This window comes from Anarhichas minor, unplaced genomic scaffold, assembly GCF_050575085.1.
Source record: "Anarhichas minor isolate MPS153535 unplaced genomic scaffold, ASM5057508v1 ptg000045l, whole genome shotgun sequence".
Lineage (NCBI taxonomy): Eukaryota > Metazoa > Chordata > Actinopteri > Perciformes > Anarhichadidae > Anarhichas > Anarhichas minor.
This window is the reverse complement of record NW_027466491.1, coordinates 10,697,501-10,719,444: the sequence shown is the minus strand read 5'-3', so window position 1 is coordinate 10,719,444 and position 21,944 is coordinate 10,697,501. Positions and strand designations below refer to the sequence as shown.

The 21,944-nt window shown below is 37.8% G+C and overlaps 3 protein-coding genes and 2 long non-coding RNA genes across 6 annotated transcripts in view; 2 read left to right on the top strand and 3 right to left on the bottom strand.

The window, feature by feature from the left end:
• Nucleotides 1-3,066: 3,066 nt before the first annotated feature.
• Nucleotides 3,067-6,097, bottom strand: LOC142971112 (uncharacterized). Its single transcript, XR_012959335.1, has 3 exons — nt 5,875-6,097; nt 5,029-5,162; nt 3,067-3,415 (listed from the first exon to the last, which is right to left on the bottom strand). It is a non-coding gene; the product is annotated as an uncharacterized LOC142971112 (long non-coding RNA).
• Nucleotides 6,098-7,089: 992 nt separating this feature from the next.
• LOC142971110 (tetraspanin-8-like) lies at nt 7,090-13,011 on the top strand. The gene is made up of 9 exons (XM_076111739.1): nt 7,090-7,277; nt 8,818-8,886; nt 8,976-9,092; nt 9,316-9,390; nt 9,656-9,751; nt 11,252-11,365; nt 11,440-11,481; nt 11,565-11,648; nt 12,067-13,011. Exons 1-9 carry the CDS (start codon nt 7,218-7,220, stop codon nt 12,205-12,207), a joined length of 798 nt encoding a protein of 265 aa, XP_075967854.1. The 5' UTR covers nt 7,090-7,217; the 3' UTR covers nt 12,208-13,011.
• Nucleotides 13,012-13,505: 494 nt separating this feature from the next.
• rab21 (RAB21, member RAS oncogene family) lies at nt 13,506-20,648 on the bottom strand. Its single transcript, XM_076111740.1, has 7 exons — nt 20,237-20,648; nt 18,470-18,529; nt 18,208-18,315; nt 17,358-17,421; nt 16,842-16,896; nt 16,667-16,755; nt 13,506-16,126 (listed from the first exon to the last, which is right to left on the bottom strand). The coding sequence occupies exons 1-7, from the start codon at nt 20,372-20,374 to the stop codon at nt 15,987-15,989; spliced, it is 654 nt and encodes a 217-aa protein (XP_075967855.1). The 5' UTR covers nt 20,375-20,648; the 3' UTR covers nt 13,506-15,986.
• Nucleotides 18,999-20,227, bottom strand: LOC142971113 (uncharacterized). Its single transcript, XR_012959336.1, has 2 exons — nt 19,810-20,227; nt 18,999-19,382 (listed from the first exon to the last, which is right to left on the bottom strand). It is a non-coding gene; the product is annotated as an uncharacterized LOC142971113 (long non-coding RNA).
• LOC142971108 (leucine-rich repeat-containing G-protein coupled receptor 5-like) overlaps nt 19,917-21,944 on the top strand; it is a 34,143-nt gene continuing 32,115 nt past the window's right edge. The window contains exon 1 of one of the 2 annotated variants that reach the window (XM_076111735.1): nt 19,917-20,096. In XM_076111735.1, coding sequence (XP_075967850.1) covers nt 20,017-20,096 — 80 coding nt within the window. In that variant the 5' untranslated portion in view covers nt 19,917-20,016. The remainder of the gene's footprint in view (nt 20,097-21,944) is intronic. The other variant, XM_076111736.1, reaches the window with a different exon arrangement.

Below are 21,944 nucleotides of genomic sequence, written 5' to 3'. Positions count from 1 at the left end.
GGAGGAGGAGGAGGAGAGCAGGAGGAGGAGCAGGAGGAGCAGGAGGAGGAGGAGGAGAGGCAGGAGGAGGAGGAGGAGGAGAGCAGGAGCAGGAGGAGGAGGAGGAGAGCAGGAGGAGGAGGAGGAGGAGGAGAGGCAGGAGGAGGGAGGAGGAGAGCAGGAGGAGGAGGAGAGCAGGAGCAGGAGAGCAGGAGGAGCAGGAGGAGGAGGAGGAGAGCAGGAGGAGGAGGAGGAGGAGAGCAGGAGGAGGAGGAGGAGGAGAGCAGGAGCAGGAGGAGGAGGAGAGCAGGAGGAGCAGGAGGAGGAGGAGGAGAGCAAGGAGGAGGAGGAGGAGGAGAGCAGGAGCAGGAGGAGGAGGAGGAGGAGAGCAGGAGGAGGAGGAGGAGGAGGAGGAGGAGGAGGAGGAGAGCAGGAGGAGGAGGAGGAGAGCAGGAGGAGGAGGAGGAGGAGAGCAGGAGCAGGAGGAGGAGGAGAGCAGGAGGAGCAGGAGGAGGAGGAGGAGAGCAGGAGGAGGAGGAGGAGGAGAGCAGGAGCAGGAGGAGGAGGAGGAGGAGGAGGAGAGCAGGAGGAGGAGGAGGAGGAGGAGGAGGAGGAGGAGGAGGAGGAGAGCAGGAGTTCCCATCAGCCTGTGACGAACACCCAACACATGAATAATTCATTCACCGGCTTTCTTAATAACAATGAAGTCCGAGTGAAGCTCATCCCGTCTGTTTAAAGAAGAGTTTGTTGTTAGTGATGAATCACAGAGAGGCTCTGTCTCTTTATTCCATCTATTGATTCTTATTAATGTAATGTAAAGATGTTACATTGATTTAATGTTAGAAATAGGCTCATATATCTATATATGAGCACTGATTCTATAAGGGATCTTTATCACATAAGAGGCAACCGGCAAAGGGAGTATTTAAATACTTTAAATACTGCAGTAAAAGTACTAATACACACCGTCAAATACTCCACTACACGTAAAAGTCCTTCATTCAAACATTACAGAAGTAAAAAGGGTTAAAGATAAACTTAGTGACAGTCAGTGTTTGACTGTTATGAATGTGTGTGTTGCTTTATATTCTGCTAGTTTCATCTACAGCAAAGCGTTAAATGACTGTTGTTGTCTCTTGGTGTCTGACAGCGAGGTAAAGAGGTGAAAATATGAACAATATATCGTAAGCTTTAATACAGAAAATACATTTAAAACTGTTCTTTATATTCTGCTGTGTTGATGAAAATAAAAGAAGCTGAAGCAGCAGATTGAGCTGACTCAGCTTCTCTCTGAGGATTCTGTTCTACCTAGCGACAGCGTCCTGGTTGCTACGCACGACACTGAGCCGCGATCTGATTGGACAGAAGGGTCGACGTCAGCCAATCAGAGGTGGAGTTAGAGAGGGCTGACCCGGTAACACACGCTAGAACATGACTGCATCTAGATATTAAGATGAACAAACAGCCATGAATCAATAATGCTCACACTCTACTATATTATTTATTCTTTGTTTATGCTCCATGTGTGTTGCTTTCTTTATGTTATTTTGTATTTTATTTGTTTACTTTTGTTTATTTAAATCTCAACTAAACAACTTATTTTCTTTGTTGTGTTTCCGCTGCTTTATTTAATCGTGCAAACAAATAAATCTTAATTTCACTTTTAGTTCTTGTGTTTGAAAACACTAATTGTCCCAAACAACTCAGCAAATACAGACGTTTAAATGAGTCGTTTTTGGAAAGAAACGTCTGTATTTTCAGTATAATCGCTTGAGATACAAAGTATTACTCAAAGACCTTTGGACTGATTTTAACATGTTTAACATGTTAAACATGTTAAACATGTTAAACATGTTAAACATGTTTAACATGTTTAAACTCCTCCAGAATGTTTCACACTGACTCTTACATTAATATTAAACATAAACATAAACATTCCTATTATTTTGTTTGACCTGATGAACTAACTGTTTTTTCTCTCCCCTCCTCTCCCTCTCTCTCTCTCCCTCCATCTCTTTCTTTCCCTCCCTCCCTCTCTCTCTCTCCTTCTCTCCCTCCCTTTCTCTCTCTCTCTCTCTCTCTCTCTCTTTCTCTCCCTCCCTCTGTCTCTCTCTCTCCCTTTCTCTCCCTCCCTCTGTCTCTCTCCTTCCCTCCCTCCCTTTCTCTCTCTCTTTCCCTCCCTCCCTTTCTCTCTCTCTTTCCCTCCCTTTCTCTCTCTCTCTCTCTCTCTCTCTCTCTCTCTCTCTCTCTCCCTCCCTCCCTCCCTCCTCTCCCTCTCTTCTGTCTGAATGTTTTGACAGAACTTTGGACGAATCAAACGTTTGTAGAATCTCTCACAAACATCTCTTACTGGAGTTTGTGTTTACTGCTCGCCACCATACGGTAAAGAGGTGCATTCTGGGAGGAACACCAAGCCACTAATGAGTGCAGCAGGCTGTGACACTCGTCCATCACGCGTACAAACTATCTGTCAACTTACTCCGTCTGGCCATGCTGTTAGTGAAGAAGCCATCAGAGACACAGAGTCAAACACACAGTTACTCTGCTGTCTCATTCACACTCAATGCATTTTAGGATTTAGAATTGATATCATCAATATATGTCTGACTTCATCACATCATCCCTCAGTGAGTCACATATATACAGTACATAGAAAAAGAACAGAGCACATCCATCATATTCTATGGCACGTTGCTACTGTATGACCACAACACACACACACACATAACATTCAAGTCCTTCTGTTTGAGCCCTTATTATGACAGATGGCCTCATAACTACAACATATTGTAATGATATGCTGATTGTCTTCTTGTTCACGGTTGAGCTTCTGTTGAAGCCAGTGTTCAGAGTCTACACACATTATTTAAGTATTAAATTGGTCACAGACATTATAAATCATCTGCAACATCTCCAGTTATAGAGGTTATTATTATGAATGCTGTTAGCAGCATCTAGTTCATGTTCACACGCTGTGTGACAGACAGGGCCACTGATTAGCTCACGTGAGGCTAATCCACAGATGTGAGCTCGTGTGTGTGGTTCAGAGGCATGAAACAGACGAACAGCGGTTTACCTGAGACCAGCAGCTGTGTCCATGTTAGACACAAGAAGAGAAACATGGTGAGGAACGCTCCTCTTCCTCCTCTTCCTCCTCTTCAGCAGCTCAAGCTGGAATGAAACGGCTCCTGCAGCTTCTCTCGCTGCTGTATTTGCGCATCAATGAAAGCAGACGTTGTATGTTTCCGTGCATCTATTTGCGGGTCTGCAGCATGAAGAGGGCGAGACAGTTTCCGGGGCTCCAGAGAGATCCGGTTCCAAAAAACACCGGCCACCCTGCGACGCTCCTTTACCCGCCCTAAGGTGGTCCGATAGCGGCCTGACTAGAGGAGGAACAGCCGCTCTGCAGCGGCAGAAGCTCCACGACGAGGAGAGGCTGGAGATGAAGGAGGGAGGGAGGGAGGGAGGAGAAGGGTTCATTAATAAAATCTTCAAGAATTACTGCTGTAAATGTACGTAAGCATGTTTATAAAATAATAAAATCCATTGTCCATTTGTCATTGTTCTTTATGTTCATATATTCTTTGATATATATTTATATTTATATTGTAAATAATATCCCAAATACGTACGAATATATGGCCAGTAAAGCTGATTCAGAAAATTGGTAAAGATTTATTTTACTGAATTTTTTTTAGAAAATATTTTCAGTTTTTGACAAATTATGTTTATAGCAAGATAACAAAATGGCGACGTCGGCCACTTCTATTCAAGCCAGGAAAAATTAGCTATTAGCTAACGAATCTCTCGTTAGCCTCTGTATTAAACAATATGCTAATTTAGCTAGCGTGCTAAACCATAATTAGCATATCACATTAGCATGCTAATGTCGTCTTTAGGCTACTGTCACCTCACTAATTTACGAGCAGACAAGTGGGATAAAACATATACGTGATACCTTATAATTATTACGAGCAGTCGAGTGGGGAAACTATGGAAGCCCATTTTCACCAGCAAAAAAAATTTTAAATGTCACAAAAAAATAATATATTCTAATTATTTTAATTTTGCTGGCGGAAAAAAAGTTTAAAAAATAAAATGATTTCATTTTTCTGAGGGGGTGGATTTTTTAAATTAAGTACAAGTACTTCTTTTCACCGCTGTATGTCAGCAACAAAACAAGGAAATATTCATATAGGTCATTATTTATTTATTCCAACAAAATACTAATAAAAAACAGATAATATTTGGGATACATGCATAACCTCGGGGTCAGGACCTCAAAGGGTCACAAGATAAATCTAATAAGTATAAAATAAACATTTAATATTCCTTAAAATAAGTCCTTTATTGTCTCAAAACCTGTAACAATCATAAACGTTTGTTTATTTCCAGAATCTAATGGAGGAATCTGATGTTAGTGGAGGGAACCAGTGATGACGACTTCCTGTTGGACTGCAGAAGTGAATCATCTGCAGCTTCTCTCTTTGGTAGTTTATATATTTATGTATGTTGTGTTTACTCGTCTTTTATCTGTATTTCATATTTATATTATTCATTTTTATTATAAGGAATTTTGTGACTTTCTGCTCATGAATAAAATACTTTCGTTTAATAAAATTATTATTTTTTTTGCAGATTTATTTGTAGAAACAATTTGTTTTCAGTGTATTTTATTGTTATTTTTTCTGGTTTTTGAGTTTCTTCTTCTTAAAATTCAGATTTTCTGAGGATGAAATAAATCTAAATAAAGTGTCAGTTTAACAGAATCTCATTTAATATCATATTTTATGTTTTTATTGTGAGTTTTTGTTAACTTCCTGTTACACAAAAAGGTTTTCAGATGAAACAGGAGAAATGTTTGCAGGTCAGAAGTAGATATATTTATATTAAGGTTATAGAAGAGCTGCTTTTCACAGGAAACAGAGAATAAACCTCAATTCATGTTTTTAATCACTTATAATAGTTCATGTTCGGAGCTGTGAAACATTCAGTGTATTAAAAAGCTTCCTAGAGAGTGAAGCCTTGTCTCCTTCCTTAGTGTCTAACCCTTAAGGAGCTTCCTGAGCCTTCATCAGCTTCTTCCTCGTGATGAAGAACTGGATTCTAAAGAATGAAATAAAGAAGCTTCTTGTGCAGATAGACAGAGAGTGAGAGCGACCTCTGCTGGTTACAGACAGGAGCTGCACAATAAGATTACATGCGTTATTGATTAGTTCATTAATAGTTAACATGTTTTTAAGGTGAAGATCACAACATAACTTTGTTAGTACAAAAGTACCAGCGTCGTGTGGAGTACACGTAGTACTGTAATACCACACTGTAGAAATACTGCATTCTACATTCTACTTCAAAAGTACACAAGCATTATGAGAAGAAAGTACTTAAAAGTATCAACGGTAGAAGTAGCTATGCAAGAATGGACTTTATCCATTTTATGATACTTTTATACTTAGTAAACACCAGTAACATGTACTGTTTACTATCTGATAACTTTAGTTACTTCACAGATTCATATTATTAAAATAAATATAATAAACTAATAAATGATGTAATATTATAGATTAAACTACCGGCAGAATATAAAGTAAATAAAATGAGCTCAATGTTTATCATTAATACATAAATAAATATAATATGTTGTTCTGCTGAATGAGTACTTGTTGGTACTTTAAGTATATTCTGATACTAATACAGGACTTTTACTTGTAACGTAGAATTTTATACTGCAGTACTGATACTTTTACTGACAGATCTTTGTACTTCTTCCAAGTTTTAAAGAGTTTTAAGAAGTTTAGGATATATTATATATAATACATCAGAATATAATATACATATTGTTAAAACTAAAAGTACAGACAAAGTATTTCTAGTATTGAGGCCTTATTGCTTCACCTCTGCTCTGTTGAAGAGTTCACTGAAAGTAAAAGTCACTTCCGGGATACGAGGTGACGGGGATTTTCCATTCTTCTTCCCGGAATGAAGCCTCCCTCCCTCTCTCCCCTCTTTCCCTTTCTCTCTCTCTCCCTCCGTCCCTTTTTCTTTCTCCCTCTCTCCCTCCCCTCCTCTCTGTCTCTCTCCCTCCCTCTTTCGTTCTCTCTCTCTCCCTCCCTCTGTCTCTCTCTCCCTCCCTCTCTCTCTCTCTCCCTCCCTCTTTCTTTCTCTATCTCTCTCTCTCTCTTTCTTTCTCTGGCTCTCTCTCTCTCCCTCCCTCTTTCTTTCTCTATCTCTCTCTCTCCCTCCCTCTTTCTTTCTCTATCTCTCTCCCTCCCTCTCTCTCTCTCTCTCTCTCTCCCTCTTTCTTTCTCTATCTCTCTCCCTCCCTCTCTCTCTTTCTCTCCCTCCCTCTCTCTCTTTCTCTCCCTCCCTCTTTCTTTCTCTATCTCTCTCTCTCCCTCCCTCTTTCTTTCTCTATCTCTCTCCCTCCCTCTCTCTCTCTCTCTCTCCCTCCCTCTTTCTTTCTCTATCTCTCTCCCTCCCTCTCTCTCTTTCTCTCCCTCCCTCTCTCTCTTTCTCTCCCTCCCTCTTTCTTTCTCTATCTCTCTCTCTCTCCCGCCCTCTTTCTTTCTCTCTCTCCCTCTTTCGTTCTCTCTCTCCCTCCCTCTTTCTCCCCCCCCTCCCTCTCTCTCTCCCTCCCTCTTTCTTTCTCTCTCTCTCTCCCTCCCTCTCTCTTTCTTTCTCTATCTCTCTCTCTCTCTCCCTCCCTCTTTCGTTCTCTCTCTCCCTCCCTCTGTCTCTCTCTCCCTCCCTTCTCTCTCTCCCTCCCTCTTTCTTTCTCTCTCTCTCTCTCTCTCCCTCCCTCTCTCTTTCTTTCTCTATCTCTCTCTCTCTCTCCCTCCCTCTTTCGTTCTCTCTCTCCCTCCCTCTGTCTCTCTCTCCCTCCCTTCTCTCTCTCCCTCCCTCTTTCTTTCTCTATCTCTCACTCTCTCTCTCCCTCCCTCTTTCGTTCTCTCTCTCCCTCCCTCTTTCTCCCCCCCCCCTCCCCTCCCTCTTTCTTTCTCTCTCTCTCTCCCCCTCCCTCCCACTTTCTCTCCCTTTCTCTTCGTTAAACACTAACCGGAAGTGTCATAACAGCAGCAGCGCCTCCTCTTTACTGGAAGGCCCGCCCCCCCGGTCTGTCCCTGTCACCTAAAACCATCTCACCCTCCCCTCCTCGTCCACTCGCTCGCTTCTCCTTCGCTGCGGACGGACCTCCATCTTGTATAAAGACACGTTTCTGTATTTCTAATCGTTCAAACATGGCTCAGGTCAACACCTGCCTCAAACTCATCTTCACCATCTTCAACATCTTCTTCGCGGTGAGTTAGTCTTAACGTTTAAAAATGGCCGCCGGGCTGAGCTCATCCCGGATGTGTTGTGAATAAAAAGTGCGTAACAGTCGGACCTCCCGGGTTTAAAGTTAACATGTATGATAGTATCTTTATTTAACTAAGTTTACTTCATTTAAAACAATACAAAGTAGTTTTAAAGCTGATGAGTCTGTTGGACAAAGTGCCAAACTTCGTTTAAAATCAAGAGATTTATTAAGAAGCAGTTTTAATGTTCCTCCACGCACACATGACTTAAATAAACACTTTATTTATTATTTTTACTTCCTGAAGAACTTTTCAGGCGTCATGAAAAGTGAAACGAACCGATTTAAAGAATCAAAAACTGATGTTTTGTAGTTTGTTTAATGTTTTGTAGTTTAGTGAAATGTGTTTGAAGTTATGATGTCATAGTATGGTTTGGTTAATTATTTATTTATTTATTGTAGTTAAAGTCTAATGTTTAAAGCTCTTTTGTTGTATTAAAATATAGTTTAGTCTAATAAAACGTGAGACAAGTAGTGAGAGGTGATTTTAAATGTCCAAACATTCAAAGTTATTCTTTTATTTTGATAAAAGAAGCAGATGGTAACATTTAAGACGGTTTATTTTTATTTAAAAGTGTCTTTAAAGAGTAAAGATAGTTACAGATGTTTGTTTAGTTTGTTTGTTTAGTTTTTATCAGTCAGTCTGAAGGAAAAGCAACAATTAACTTTAATGGTTTGCAGCTGTTAAGTTCTGCAGGAAGCTTTTATTTTTCAAAATAAAAGCCCCGGTGTTTATCAGATCAGGTCCTCTGAGGCCTCATCGTTGTGAACCGGCTCCACCTGTTCTCATGAATGTTTCCTCCACGAGAACAGTGTTCAGATACTAAAGTATTCACTCACAATCGCATGAATCAGTTATGACCATAACCCAGCAGCTCTGATCTGTAATCAACAGTCGTCTGTTGCTCTTAAAATAACGATGAGTTTATAACTGACTCGTTCGGTCTATAAATGTTTCTCAGAGTCCTCAGTGACGTCTTTAAATGTCTTCTGTTCAGAATAATATGATATAAATTTCCATATTTTAGAGCTGGAAAGCAGTTTTTTATTGTAGTTTTGTTTTATTTTGTCCGACTAATTGTTGCGGCTCTAAAGTCACCAACATATCGTATTTAATGTGAAGATGAGCAGATTGTTACATTTTAGAAGATTAAACGCTATATATATATTTAAAAAATATATATACACATATCATTTAAAAAAAAAAAATATATATATATATATATATATATATATATATACACACACACACTTTTTTTTAAATATATTTAATGTATATATAATGTTTTTACTTAAATAATTAAAATAGTTGCATAATAGTAGACTAATCTACACATCAAGTTAAAAGTAATTTAATTTATTTGAATCGGTTTCAGAAGCTTAAAGACAGATGATGATCCAGTAATATAATCTGGAAGCTTGTCGTGTGTTTTCCTTTAACGTGTTTCGGTCGTTGTTGTTTTTTAACGTGTTGTTTGTTTCAGATCGTCGGAGGTGTCGTCATCGCTCTCGCTCTGCTGTCTCAGGTCGTCACAAACGTCGATGGAGAAGGAGTAAGAACTGTTTCATCCTTTAACATTCACAGAAAAACAAACGCAAACAACCATGAATCTGAACCTGTCGCGTGTTCTTCCACCCTCAGCTGGAGGGTCGGACCACCGGCCTCATCGTCCTCTACACCGTGGGCGCCGTCACCATGGTGATCGCCATCTTGGGTGCCTACGGCGCCCACCGGGAGAACCGGGTGTGTCTGATCGTGGTGAGTTCAAAGAGATCAGCTGACACCAGAGTTTATTCTAGAGTCTAACGTGACGAAAACTCCATTTCCACGGGACTGACTCACTTCATGAACTTCTCCAGAAAGTTCCAGACTGACGCCATGTGTGGTTTCTCTGAGGGGAGAAACCAGACCTTTTTATATTTTCACTTCCTGTTTCTCTCTGTAGTTCCTAGTGATGACCACTTCCTGTTTCTCTCTGTAGTTCTTGGTCTGTATGGTGATCGGGAGTCTGATGATGCTCCGAGCTGGAATCCCTGCCGTCGCCGCCCGCCCCAAGGTAACGACGGTTCTACTGTTGTTGGTTCTACCGAACACAAGAGAAGAGATTTAACACGTTTAACGTCTCTGAACAACGTGAAAGACAAAAACACATTTTTCTGTCACGAGTCAATAAACCGGCTCACGGTCACATTGTTAAAGTTGTTTTGTGGCTACTGGTCTCTACTGGTCTCTACTGGTCTCTACTGGTCTCTGCTGGTCTCGGCTGGTCTCGGCTGACACTGAAGTCTTGACGTGTGATTTTACTCCTCTGTGTTTTGTAGTTGGAGAGCATTTTGGAGGAGAAGTTCCATCAGCTTCTTCCTCTGGACGCAGCTACACCGGACGTGAAGAACATGGCCGACAGGCTACAGGGACAGGTAACACGCACGCACACACACTAGAACATGTGTTTTTGTGCGTTCTACCTGAACATAAACTAGTTTGACTGCTTTGTTTCCTACTGAGCTGAATCGCTTTGATCTGATCTTTAGTTTCTGTTCATGATGTCTGAGGAAACGACTGAAACCTAAATAAGATCAGAGGTCATCAAGGTCACAGATAAACTCTGTAGTTCTAACGTGTGAACGAGAGAGAAAGTGACTGTAAACGTTATGAAACACATTCTATCTGTATTCATCACCACTAAGCTCCATTATTGTGTTTTTATTCTAAAACTAAAGAGTCACAAGATGTTTTTAAACTCCCAGAATTCCAGGTGTGGCCTCGGGGCCGCCTGATTGGCTGGCTGACTGCCAGGTGTGTTGCTGGGCAGAAATGCAAATCTAATGAGGAAGAAGTGGATTTTTATTTTACCACTGAGCTCGGTAGTAAAACTAGTTCCTGTTTGATAAGAAGAACCTCTTTTATGAAAGTGACCAATATGGAGCGAAACAAACAGGAAGTGATGTAACACTTCCTTAAACCGCTGCAATAACAAAGTTCACTACGTTTCACAGTTGAAGTTGTTTCTCAGTTGTGGGTGAAGTCGACTCTCAACAAGAAATAAAAGCGTTTCCGCTCTGAAACCGTCGTGACTGGTTGAAGTCTTTCATCTGAAGTTCATGTGAAGCCTTAAAGGTCTTTAAATAGTTCACACAGGTAAAACGTAAAGATTCAGCTGGAAACACACACCTGGCTTTAACTAAAATAAGCTTCTGGTTTATTACCGTGAGATCGACGTGGAGATGTTTCCAGTCAGACTTGTTTTGTTGATCGGGGGAACTCCAGACTGACTAAACCACCGTCCTCGTTCTCAAGCTTCAAAGCAGGTTTAACTTCTTGTTTGTCTCTGAGAGAGAAGCGTAGCAGAGTTTATTGAACTTTATTTAGAATAATTCAGGACAATTTCTAGTTTTGTATTCCTCACAATAATAAACACAGATTTACAACTTGTAGAGCTATTCAAAATAAATAAAATCAACTGGATTTATACAGTTATTATGATTGATAAACATTCAGCTAATGTGCTCCGCTTAAAGCCACACGACTCCATTGGGAAAAAAAGGTCATTTTAGCTCGTCGGTTGTAAATAAAACTCATCAAAGCGCTGTTTGTTCGTCTTTCACTGATCCGACATTCACTAACTCTGGTTTCCTCAAAATAAAACCTGAATTCAACGAGTTAGATGTGAAAAGAAACGGCCGTAACGGCTGGCAGGTTACGGTCTAACCTGCCAGACTCCATTGAGAAGAACACAAATTTTAGCTCACTGATTGTAAAACTAAACTTAAACTAAATAAAATTCTTCAGAAGCGTCTTTGTTAGTATTTCCTTTTGTTCCAGCGCTCATCGGCTCTGGTTTAATCTGAATAAACCTGTAATTCACAGAGTTACAGCTGAAAACACAACATAGCGTTTCTTCTTCTGTGGTGTTTCAGCTGCACTGCTGCGGTCTGTTCAGCTACACGGACTGGGAGGACAAGATCCCCGACAGCTGTGAGTGTGACCAGGAGGAGCAGATGGAGGGAAAGTGTCAGTCGGTCTCCTACAGAGTGAGTTAAACTAAACTCTTCATCTTCAGTTAGTTTAAAGGAAGCTTACTGACTTCTTCTGTGGTTTCCTTCAGGGCATCCTGGTGCACAGGCACACGAAGTCCGTCTACATCAAGGTGGGTGGAGCCTAAACATGAAGCTATGTATTTAAGTGTAAAGTAGATAAAGTGAGCTGATCATGTGACGTTTGTGTGCTCAGGCCTGCTTCCCCATCATCCTCCACTACGTCCTCATGATATCCAACATCATGATCGGAGTCGTCTTCACGCTGGCTGTCCTGGCGGTGAGAATCAATAAAACATATTTATATTTCAACATAAACACACGGAGAACAAAAACTGCTTTTTCCGGCGTGTAATATTCGCTACTGTGTGAAAAAATGTTTAATATAATAATAAAACATCCCAAGCATGTTTTTTTTTATACAATCGCTAAAACATCACCGTTCATCACAGCCACACGCTGTAAACATTGTCATAATTATCAGGTTTTCATCTTTCTGACGGTCCTTGAACACATCATGTGTGACCAACGCTTCAGTCAGAAAAAGAGGCCGAAAAGAAGCTTAAAATTGTGATATTTCATTAAATTGTGAGCTCCTCGGTGAAACTATGAAGTCATGATTGATTCATCTGAGACCAACAGATCTTTGAACGTTGTTTGTGTCTCTGATGTCACTCACCCCCCCGTCTCTCCTCCAGCTGCTCGGCATGGCGCTCTCCTCCGCCATAATCCACCAGATCCGTCACCCGAACCGTCCCATGGTGCTCGTGACGGTGCCGGCCATCTTCACCACGGCTCCTCCCAAATACCAGGAGCTGCACAACCCCCCCGGCTACTAGAGGGGCGGAGTCAGGAGAGTCCACTTCCTGTCAGGAGAGTCCACTTCCTGTCCAGGACGTCGTGCTCTAACGTTACACCACTGGGTCTCAGCACCAACCTTATTATTGCTTTTTGTTAGCTTAGAGTCAATCTGATTGGTCAGTGCAGAGTGGGGGCGGGGCTTATTGGTCGCTGGTGTTTTCGTGCAACCAGAGGATTGTTTAAAGTTTAATAATTCATCACAATTTAATTATTTCATGTCACAAAATATCTAGTTAAACATCTCACAACTTCTTTGAGACTTTAATCTTTAAATTCAGACTTTGGTTTTAAATCCTCTTCTGGGATTTAAAGTTGTTTTAAAACATTTTTCAACAACAATAAAATCACAATAGTTTGAGTTCAGATTAAAGGAGATAAAATAGATTAATGTCTGAATTATGAGCCAAACTCCAAACAGATGTTTGCTAAAATAAACCTCCGAAGCTTAAAGTCGATTTATTTCCTGACTTTAGTCCAGCTGCTCTCGCTCTCACCGGTCTCTTTATTTCACAGTGGGTCTTTTCTTTATTTCCTTGTTAACCAGAATGATGTAAAAACTGATGAAATAAAGGCTTTTATTTTGAAAAAGGAGCACTGTGATGACGAGGCTTCAGATGTGAGGTTCTTATTTTTTATAGTTAGTCTATTTAAAGAAATCCACAAAGTCCTTTTTATAAGAAGAATAGTGAAACTGGAAATATAATTTTGATCTTTTCTTTGATTTTCTGCTTCAATGATTAAACTGTAGCTGACGACTTCAAAATAAAAGACCAGAAAACCAACGGCCTGTGTGAAGTACTTTTAATACAAATGCTGCAGTAAATATGTATGTAGAGTACTTTTAGTATACTGTGGTAATAAAGTACTGTAGTAAACTGAAGTCATTATTGTAGTTAATGATGAAATACTGCTGTAATGAAGTATTGTAATACTGTAGTATGTATGTAAAGTACTTTAGTAAATACCGTAATAATCTAACATAAACATAATAATCTTAACTAACGAATGGATTGTGATGAAAAGCGGTTCGTCGTTCAGAATAAATAACTTTATCCGTCGGCGCCCTCTGGTGGACGAACTACGTAACGAAGACCGTGTTCCTAAAAACTCACACAAATATAAATGTGATGATTTCAATCGGAGGTTTGTAGTGTGAAGATTCAGATATTTATTTATTTTATAGTTTTGACTATAATAAAATATAGAATATGACCAGACGTTGAATGAAGGAGATTTAATTTGAGTTTTCTCTGTAAAAACAAAGACGGACAACGAGTGCTTCAAATCGTTATAATTCTTCTGTTTTCTTTACAAAACACTTTTGACACCTGAAGTTAAAAAAAAAATTACATTTCCAAAGTGATTCTTTATTTTATTTAATCCACGACAGAAAATCGATTAATTCTTCTATTTGCGTCGATTATTTCCCCAAAAAGCAGATGAAACCTCCGGCGTGTTTCTGTTTAAAGTTAAAGATTAGAGCTTCAGGTGGAAAAACAACAGTAGAAGTACAACAGTAGAAGTACACAGAAAATACTTTTTTGTTCATGTACAGGTTTCCATCACCGCGAGTGAATATAACTTATTAAATATATTTTTTTGCTGCTCAGGTTTTTTTTAGTCACCATTTTAAAAGTAAAAGAGAAAGAAATCAAACATGCAGGTTATTATTGTCTCTGAGGAAGAGGAGGATGAAGAGCTGAACTCTGAGGAGGCGATGATTATATTTAAAGATGATTTAATCAATAATAACGAGAGAATTAATGGACGACAATTTAAACTTTTGTATTTTTTAAGCTAATTGTATTAGTTTCCATCTTCTTCTGTTTTATTGTTTGTTATATTTTTGGGGTTTTGAAGAAGAAAAAATAAACAATTTAAAAACATATTTTGATGTTTTTTGCCACAATGTTTATCATTTTAACAATCGAACCATACCTGAAAATAATGTTGCAGTTCTGATTTTGATGAATATTTCAGCTGATGAACTGTAATAAAGACACGTTTTCATCAATGTTAGATATTATATATCAATATATATATATATAAATATATATATACATATTTTTAATATACATTTATATATTTATATAAAAATATCAAATTTAGGAATAAAAAAAGAAAACTTAATAAGTAAATAATCAACGTGTAGTTTCATGCAGATTAACAGAAACAGGCAAAAATATGAATTAATTGATCGGCAGAAACTCTTTTGATTCGACGAATCATCGATTAAACATTTAAAATTTCCTTTTTTACATATTTGTAAACTGAATATTTGAGTCTTTTTCTTTAACTAACTAAAAGAATAATACAATAAATATTATATACATATATAAATATGTTAGAACGGTTGATGTATAGATTTGCTTTTATTTCACAATTGTTTTTTGTTTTGATGTTTATAAATTTACAGACCGAAAATCAATTTAAAAATGAATCAGCGAGTTCCACTTTTTCTCAGTTTAATATAATTGATTGAATATCTTGAACTGTTAAATACAGATTTTGATGAATGTTTTATTTTATTTATTTTTTAGCAAAAGGAGACATTTAAGCTGGTAATTTATTATTTTTTTATTTCTAAATTTAATTTTAACAATATTCAGTTCACAAAATAAAAAATGAGGTTTAACGTTTAATGTTTTTGTTTATCTTTTTTTTCTTTTACTGGAAACATTTGTATTTTTCTGTTTTTAATTATTCTTTATTAAATGTGAAGTTCTTTATTCTTAGAGACAAAATAATGATTTTAGATTTAAGATTAAAGGACGAGTTCAGACTTCTTATAGTTTAATAAAACACTTTCCGGAATAAAAAGAAAACCTGAAACCAAAACACATTTATATTAAACCTTTTTGTGATTTTCACTCGATTTCTAATCTTATTTTGTGAGTCACATGATCCTTTAATATCTTATTAAAGAGTTTAAAGAGTTATTGATCTTTATTTTGTCTCAAATAGAGGATAAATATTCATTCTGTGTAAAATAATAAGTTCAACAGTCTGAGTGACTGTTGAAGCTCATATTTAACTTAAAGGGACAGTAGTAATGTAGTATGAGGTACTTCTACAGTCAGTGTATGACTACAGTAGATGTACATATAAACTAGATATATTTATAATATTTAGGGCTGTGTGATATCAAAGTAAAGAGGTGAAAATAGTCTAAATATAATAACAGCGACTATAAAGAAGTACGTCATACAACCAGACTTCTAAACATCGCTACTGTCCCTTTAAGAAGAACTTAAAGAGAGACTCTGAATAGAAAACGTGCAAGAAATCTAAACCCGTCCTTTAATATTTTATCCAGCTCCTCTGTTTGACAAACAGGAAACACGTTTATATTATTTAGATAAATATGATGATTAATGGAGGTTTATACAGTGTGTGTTTGTATGTTTTATCCCACCCAAAAAAACAAAAAATAAATAAATCTCTGCCGCCATTTTCTGTCCTTAAAGTAACTTCAGCTCTTTTATTTATGACGTATTAATAAACACACAAACAGCTTCAGAGATTTAAAGTTTGAATCACTGCTTCTGTGGAACATTCGAGTGATTTTAAATCAATCATGAGTTGCTTTTATTTTGAAGGGAGCAGCGATTAAACCATTTTAAACATGATTTCCCATGCTCCTTTGCAGAACACAGAAAAAAACAGTTTGGATTATTATAATTATTTAGGATTTTAAAGCAACAGAGACTTAAATGTATGTGTGAATATTATGTCTGCAATCGTGCGTGCGTGTGTGTTAGCCAGAGGAGCAGCATCCTCCAGCGGGCGTGGCTTGTGGTTCGTCGTCGACGATTTGTACGCCCCGCCTACTCGATGCTGATTGGCTGGCTCCGTTGCCCTTCAACCTCTCCTCGGCCTGAGCCGTTTCCATCATCCCTGAAAACAAAGAGAAGAAACTTTAACACAACTTTACTACGATTTATCTCATGTTTAATACTTTTAATTTAAAGGTTTAAAGCAGTTATTAAAATTAATTAAAGGTTAATATCTTTAAACCACAAAATGTTTTCACAACAAACAAGATGTAACATTTAATTATTGAACTCTTTATGCTAAGCTAAGCTAGCTGTTTCCACCTGTTTCCAGTCATTATGCTAAGCTAGCCGTTTCCACCCGTTTCCATTCTTTATGCTAAGCTAGCTGTTTCCATCCGTTTCCAGTCTTTATGCTAAGCTAAGATAACTGTTTCCAGTCTTTATGCTAAGCTAAGCTTCTATGTTTCATCTGTTTTAAGTTGTTTCATCTTGTTTTCTTTCTGCAGTTTATTTTATTCCTTCATCATTCTTTTAGTCATTTTGTTTTGTGTAAAATACGTTCTAACAAAAACAAAATGTTCCTTTGAAGACGTCCCTTTGTCATGTTGACATTGTTTAAACATGTTGACACTAACTTGTTCTCCAACAGTTGAGTTCTTACGTTTACAGAGATCCAGGAAAAGCTCCTCGATGCCTTTATTTAACTTGGCTGATGAGTGATAATGTTTGGCTCCCACCGACTCAGCATAACTACAGAGAGAGAAGAGACGTACTGAGCATGCTCAGATCACATCATCATCATCATCATCATCATCATCAACATCATCACTTCTCACCTCTCAGCTTCTTCCACTGAAACATGTCGGTCTTTGTCCAAATCTATTTTATTACCTAAAGACAAAAGAAATCAAACATCAAATCATTTTGTTTTTCATTTTATTGTATCTTTTATTGTTGAGCTCATTTCTACTGATCAGGAAATGAAAAACTAAATCAAGTGTGAGAAAACAATTGTAAATAATAAATCATTTAATGTATTTTAAGTTCGTGTCTTTTGTTGCACTTCAGCGTGAGAGTGAAAATATTTTAATATAATTTATACAAACAGAAATATTATTAATAAATTATTATTAATGTAGAATTTAATATAAATAATAACAATAACAATAATTATAATAATCGTATGTCAGATAATATTACTCACTCATCCCGAGGTGTTAAATTATGCGTACAGTCCCTTTAATTATTCAACTGGTCTGTGTTATTGTTATTATTATTATTATTATGTCAACAGAAACTATTTTAGGTTCTGCCTCATAAACAACAACAATCATAAATAAGTCACAACTCACCTACTATACATAAACAAATCTCGTTCCCCAACATTTTCCTCAACTCTTTCACCCAGTTCTTCACCTGTAAACAAACAAACAAACAACAACAAACAACAAAGCTTTATTAATAAAACCAGAAGGAGACGTGAATAAAAGAAGGAGAGAAAGTTTAATATCTGATAATTAAACGTTTGAGAAAAAAATATATTTTTGCTTTTAAGAAATAATTTAAATAATTCATCAAATAACAAATTGAATGATTCAGTTTCTGTCAATCGACTCGTCAACGAGTCCAGAAACACTTTTAGCTCCACAAAGTGTTTAAAGTAATAATAATAAATACTATGTTCTTTCTTCTGTACCTCAGTTTAATATTTATCACGTACTTGTAAAGCAAAAACATCCCAAAGTTATCGAAGGGAAAAAAGTACTCCGATCTTTTACAACTAGTAGTACCACAGTGTAGAAATACTCTGTTACAAGTAAGTACTGAAGTAAAAGTATTAATAGTATCAGAATAAGTCTGAATAAGTATCAGAATCAGAATATACTTAAAGTACCAAAAGTACAAGTACTCATTGTGCGGAATAATATATATTATATTGGAGCTCATTTTAATGACTTTATATACTGCTAGTAGTTTAATCTGTAATATTAATTATTAGTGGATTATATTTGGTAATAATCTGAATTCATAAAATGGAGTAAAAGTACAATATGTGGAGTAGAAGTACAAGGAAAGTACCTCAGCTATGTACTAAGTTACAGTACTTAAATAAATGTACACCACTGGAACAAATAAAAGTTATCGTTTGTTTCTACAGACGTCTTTAAGTAGTATAAAAGTATGAGGTGGTAGTAGAAGTACCTTCTGGAAGGAGTCCTCGTCGGTGATGTCGTACACTAGTACTGCTCCGTTAGAGTCTCGGTAGTAGATCGGACCTAAAGCGTGAAAACGCTCCTGACCGGCTGTGTCCTGAAAACACACAAATACACAGTAAACACAGTACTTTTTACTACACATATATATATATATATATATATATATATATATATATATATATATATATATATATATAAATACACTTCATTTTAGAGGTATTAAAAACATCAGAGGCAGTGACTCTCACCCATATGGCCAAGTTCACTCTCTTTCCTGTGATGTTGAGCTTCTTTGTGAGGAAGGACGCCTGCAGAGGAAGAGGAGGAAGAAAATGAAGAAGAGGAGAACATTAGAATAATCAGAGTTTAATCATTAAAACATGTAATCAAGTGTTTCAAATGTAAATCAAAAATAAAAGATAAAAATAATCACAAGCAACCAGAGACAAATGATGCTGTTTTGTTGAGCAGATTAATTTAATTTAATTAAATGAGTCATAACAGATGGGGAGCTGTGATTGGTCGAGCTCAAACATGTGATCTGATCCTTAAAAAACAAAGTGAACAACATCTCTGAGCTTCAGAAAGTATCTGGAAACCAACAGACTTTAAAGTTCAGAGCTCCTTCAACTCAAACACAATCATTCATGTCTCCTCATCCAGCCTGACTCCCACAATGCACCTCTGCTCTGCAGGTCACATGTCTCTGAGCCCCGAAGAAACGACTGAAAGAACCACGTGACTGTGACCCGGGAAAAAAGCATGTTTTCTACAATCTCCAAAACTACACCGCTCATCTCAGCCAGAAGCTGTAAAAACTGTCATTATCGGTAGATTTTCATTTTTCCGACGGTCCATGAACACATCATGTGTGACAAAAGCTTCTGTCAGAAAAAGCAACCAAAACGAAGCTTTAAATTTGGCTTCAACAGAGCTCTGATGACCCACACAGGTCTGAGGTGTTTGAATGCACCTCAGTGAAGCTCAGGAGGCTTCCTCTGATCAATACGTGATTATTGATCCACATCTGGAGGCTCTGAGGGAAATGATGCAGCACACTTTACCTATTCTTCCTCTTCCTCCTGACATCCTCAGTGAGTTTATTTAACCTGACATCAGCTGATAAACTACCAACAGAGAGATGAAATAGAAAGTGATCACCTGAAGAAGAAGAAATGAAAGTGATATTTTATCAGGAAGTTGTTCACGTTTACTGCGTCATTAAGTCTACAAGTATACATCTAATTAATCAGCCCCTATGGTACTAATACTTCTGAGTACTTCTTCCTTCACTGGTGTCAATAACGTTATAATATAAGAGAGTAAAGCTAGAAATAGAGCAGAGAATCTCTCTAATGTGCAGAATTTAGGTCGACTACATTTAATTATTGATGACTCATCGATTATTAACATGTTTGATATCTGTGTAAAACGATGGACGAAGTATTCAGACACTTTACTGCAGTAAAAGTACTATTAACAAACTGTGAAAATACTCCACGACAAGTAGAAGATGTAGTACAGGAAAAAGTACAATATGTACCGTACTGAGATGTAAAGGAGTAGAGGTAGAAATAAATACAAGTACCTCTCATGTACAGTTAACGTAGTACTTTGCTTCATGAACTCCTCTGTGAGAGGCGTTCACTGGTGCGTTTCTCAACAGGTAATAAAACACATATTACCACATCGCTGAGCTTTCGCCACACCCACACCCACACACACACACACCTCCTGCAACTAGCTTCATTAACGCTAACTGTCACGGCTAGCTAACTAGCTAGTTAGCAGGAGGATGAAGAGGAAGAGGAAGAAGAGGATGATGAAGAAGAAGATTAAAAGGAAGAAGAGGAGGAGGAGGAGGAAGAGGAAGAAGTAACAGCAACACAAACACTTCCTGCTTTGATTTGTATCCAAAAACACAACTAGCTTCATTAACGCTAACTGTCACGGCTAGCTCACAAGCTAACTAGCTCACACGCTAACTAACTAGCTTAGCTTCCTGGTTGTCTTACCTGTAGAGTTGTGATGTGTTTGTCGTTGAATTTGTTCTCACAGTATCGGAGCACTAACGACGTCTTCCCCACGCAGCCTTCTCCCAGTAACACCACCTTGAACGAGTAGGTTCTGCCGCCCGTCCCTCCGGCCGCCATGGTGGTTAAATCAAAGAAGTCCTCGGGTGTTGTTGTTATCAAGCTAACGCAGCTAATGCTAATAACACCGATCGGAACTGAAGTCCTGCGTAGCTCACATTAGCTTCCGACTTTAAAAGCTAAAATCAGAAGACGACAGCATAAGCGACTCTGACTTTAATCACTATTGACCAACAGGTGTCTAAACAACGAGCTACTTCCACCTTTTCTACCTGACGCGACTGCCGTCTTTTCACCCCAAACTAATGGCGTCTCTTTCAGCTAGCTACTAGTTAGCTACCGGCTAGCTCTGGCCAAAGATCGTCTACAACCACGAAGACGACTCACTACGGAAGCCGATATCACACTCCGTTGAAAAAATACTAATTATTTTACGATCTTTTCCTGAACATATTTAATTAACGATATTTTCTTAAACCTAATCAGAATCAGCTTTATTGACCATATATGTGTACATACAGCAATATATATCAAGCAACTCAGTATATCTGTTTTAGTAAAAGATCCGAATACTATGGAAGCCCATTTCCAGTTGCTGTTTATTGAAGGTCTTCACCTCAGCCACATTGGTTTTATTCTTTATACTCCAGAGCTGCTTCTTGCTTAAAATTATATTCAAGGGTGCGTTCCAAACATCAAGCTATTGAAGTATTTCATGTGTCGTAAAGCCACGTTTAGAGAAGTCTTCAATGTACTCACAATCCATGTATATGTCACATGTAGGGTAACCTATGAAGAGCTGCTTCTATGACTCATCATTTAGACTTTCTATAGCAACTGGAAACATCTGGTCAGTGTTATGGTTACAGATGGATGCACCAAAAGTGTTGCTGCATTTTTTTTATTTTATTTTTTATGCTGGTGGAAAAAAAGTTAAAAAGTTTTAGTTTTTTTCCGCCAGCATAAAAAAAAGAAATAATTAGAATTGTTGTTTTTTTTTGCTTGCGGAAATGGGCTTCCATAGTATACTTCTTCCGATAACACAATATATTTATCTCAAAGTTGATCTATTTCATGTGGCTGAAACACGGCCTCCAGTCTTCTGGTTACTTGCTTGTGAGAACTCTGTGACTCAGAATTTACAGCAGAGTGAGCACTCTGTGGTGTTTCCTGCTCTCTGCAGCGTCACATGATGACAGAGTCACAACCCTCAGAGCTGGTAGGGGGGGGGATGTTGAGACATCAAACAAACACAATAAACATTACAATAAATCATTATATCTCATCATTCATTTACATTTTTAAATGCATTTCGGCGTTCTGGGATTGTCCTGAGAAGTTAAATACATTAAGTAAACATTTTTAATTTTTAGTATTATTTTTCATTGTAGAACTACTCTTAAGTAAAAATATCTCAGTACTTCTTCCACCTTTGCATCTGGAGCTTCTTCAATGAGCCTGAGTTATTTATTTTTACTTTAATATCAAAATACAAATATATAAAATAACTGTTTGCGTGGCTGCAGTACAACCAACTGGCCACTAGAGGGCAGAGTCCGACTGAGAATAGAGCAGCAGAGAAACTATGAAACGCATAAAGAAGAATCAGTGCCTCTGAAAATAAAGTCTG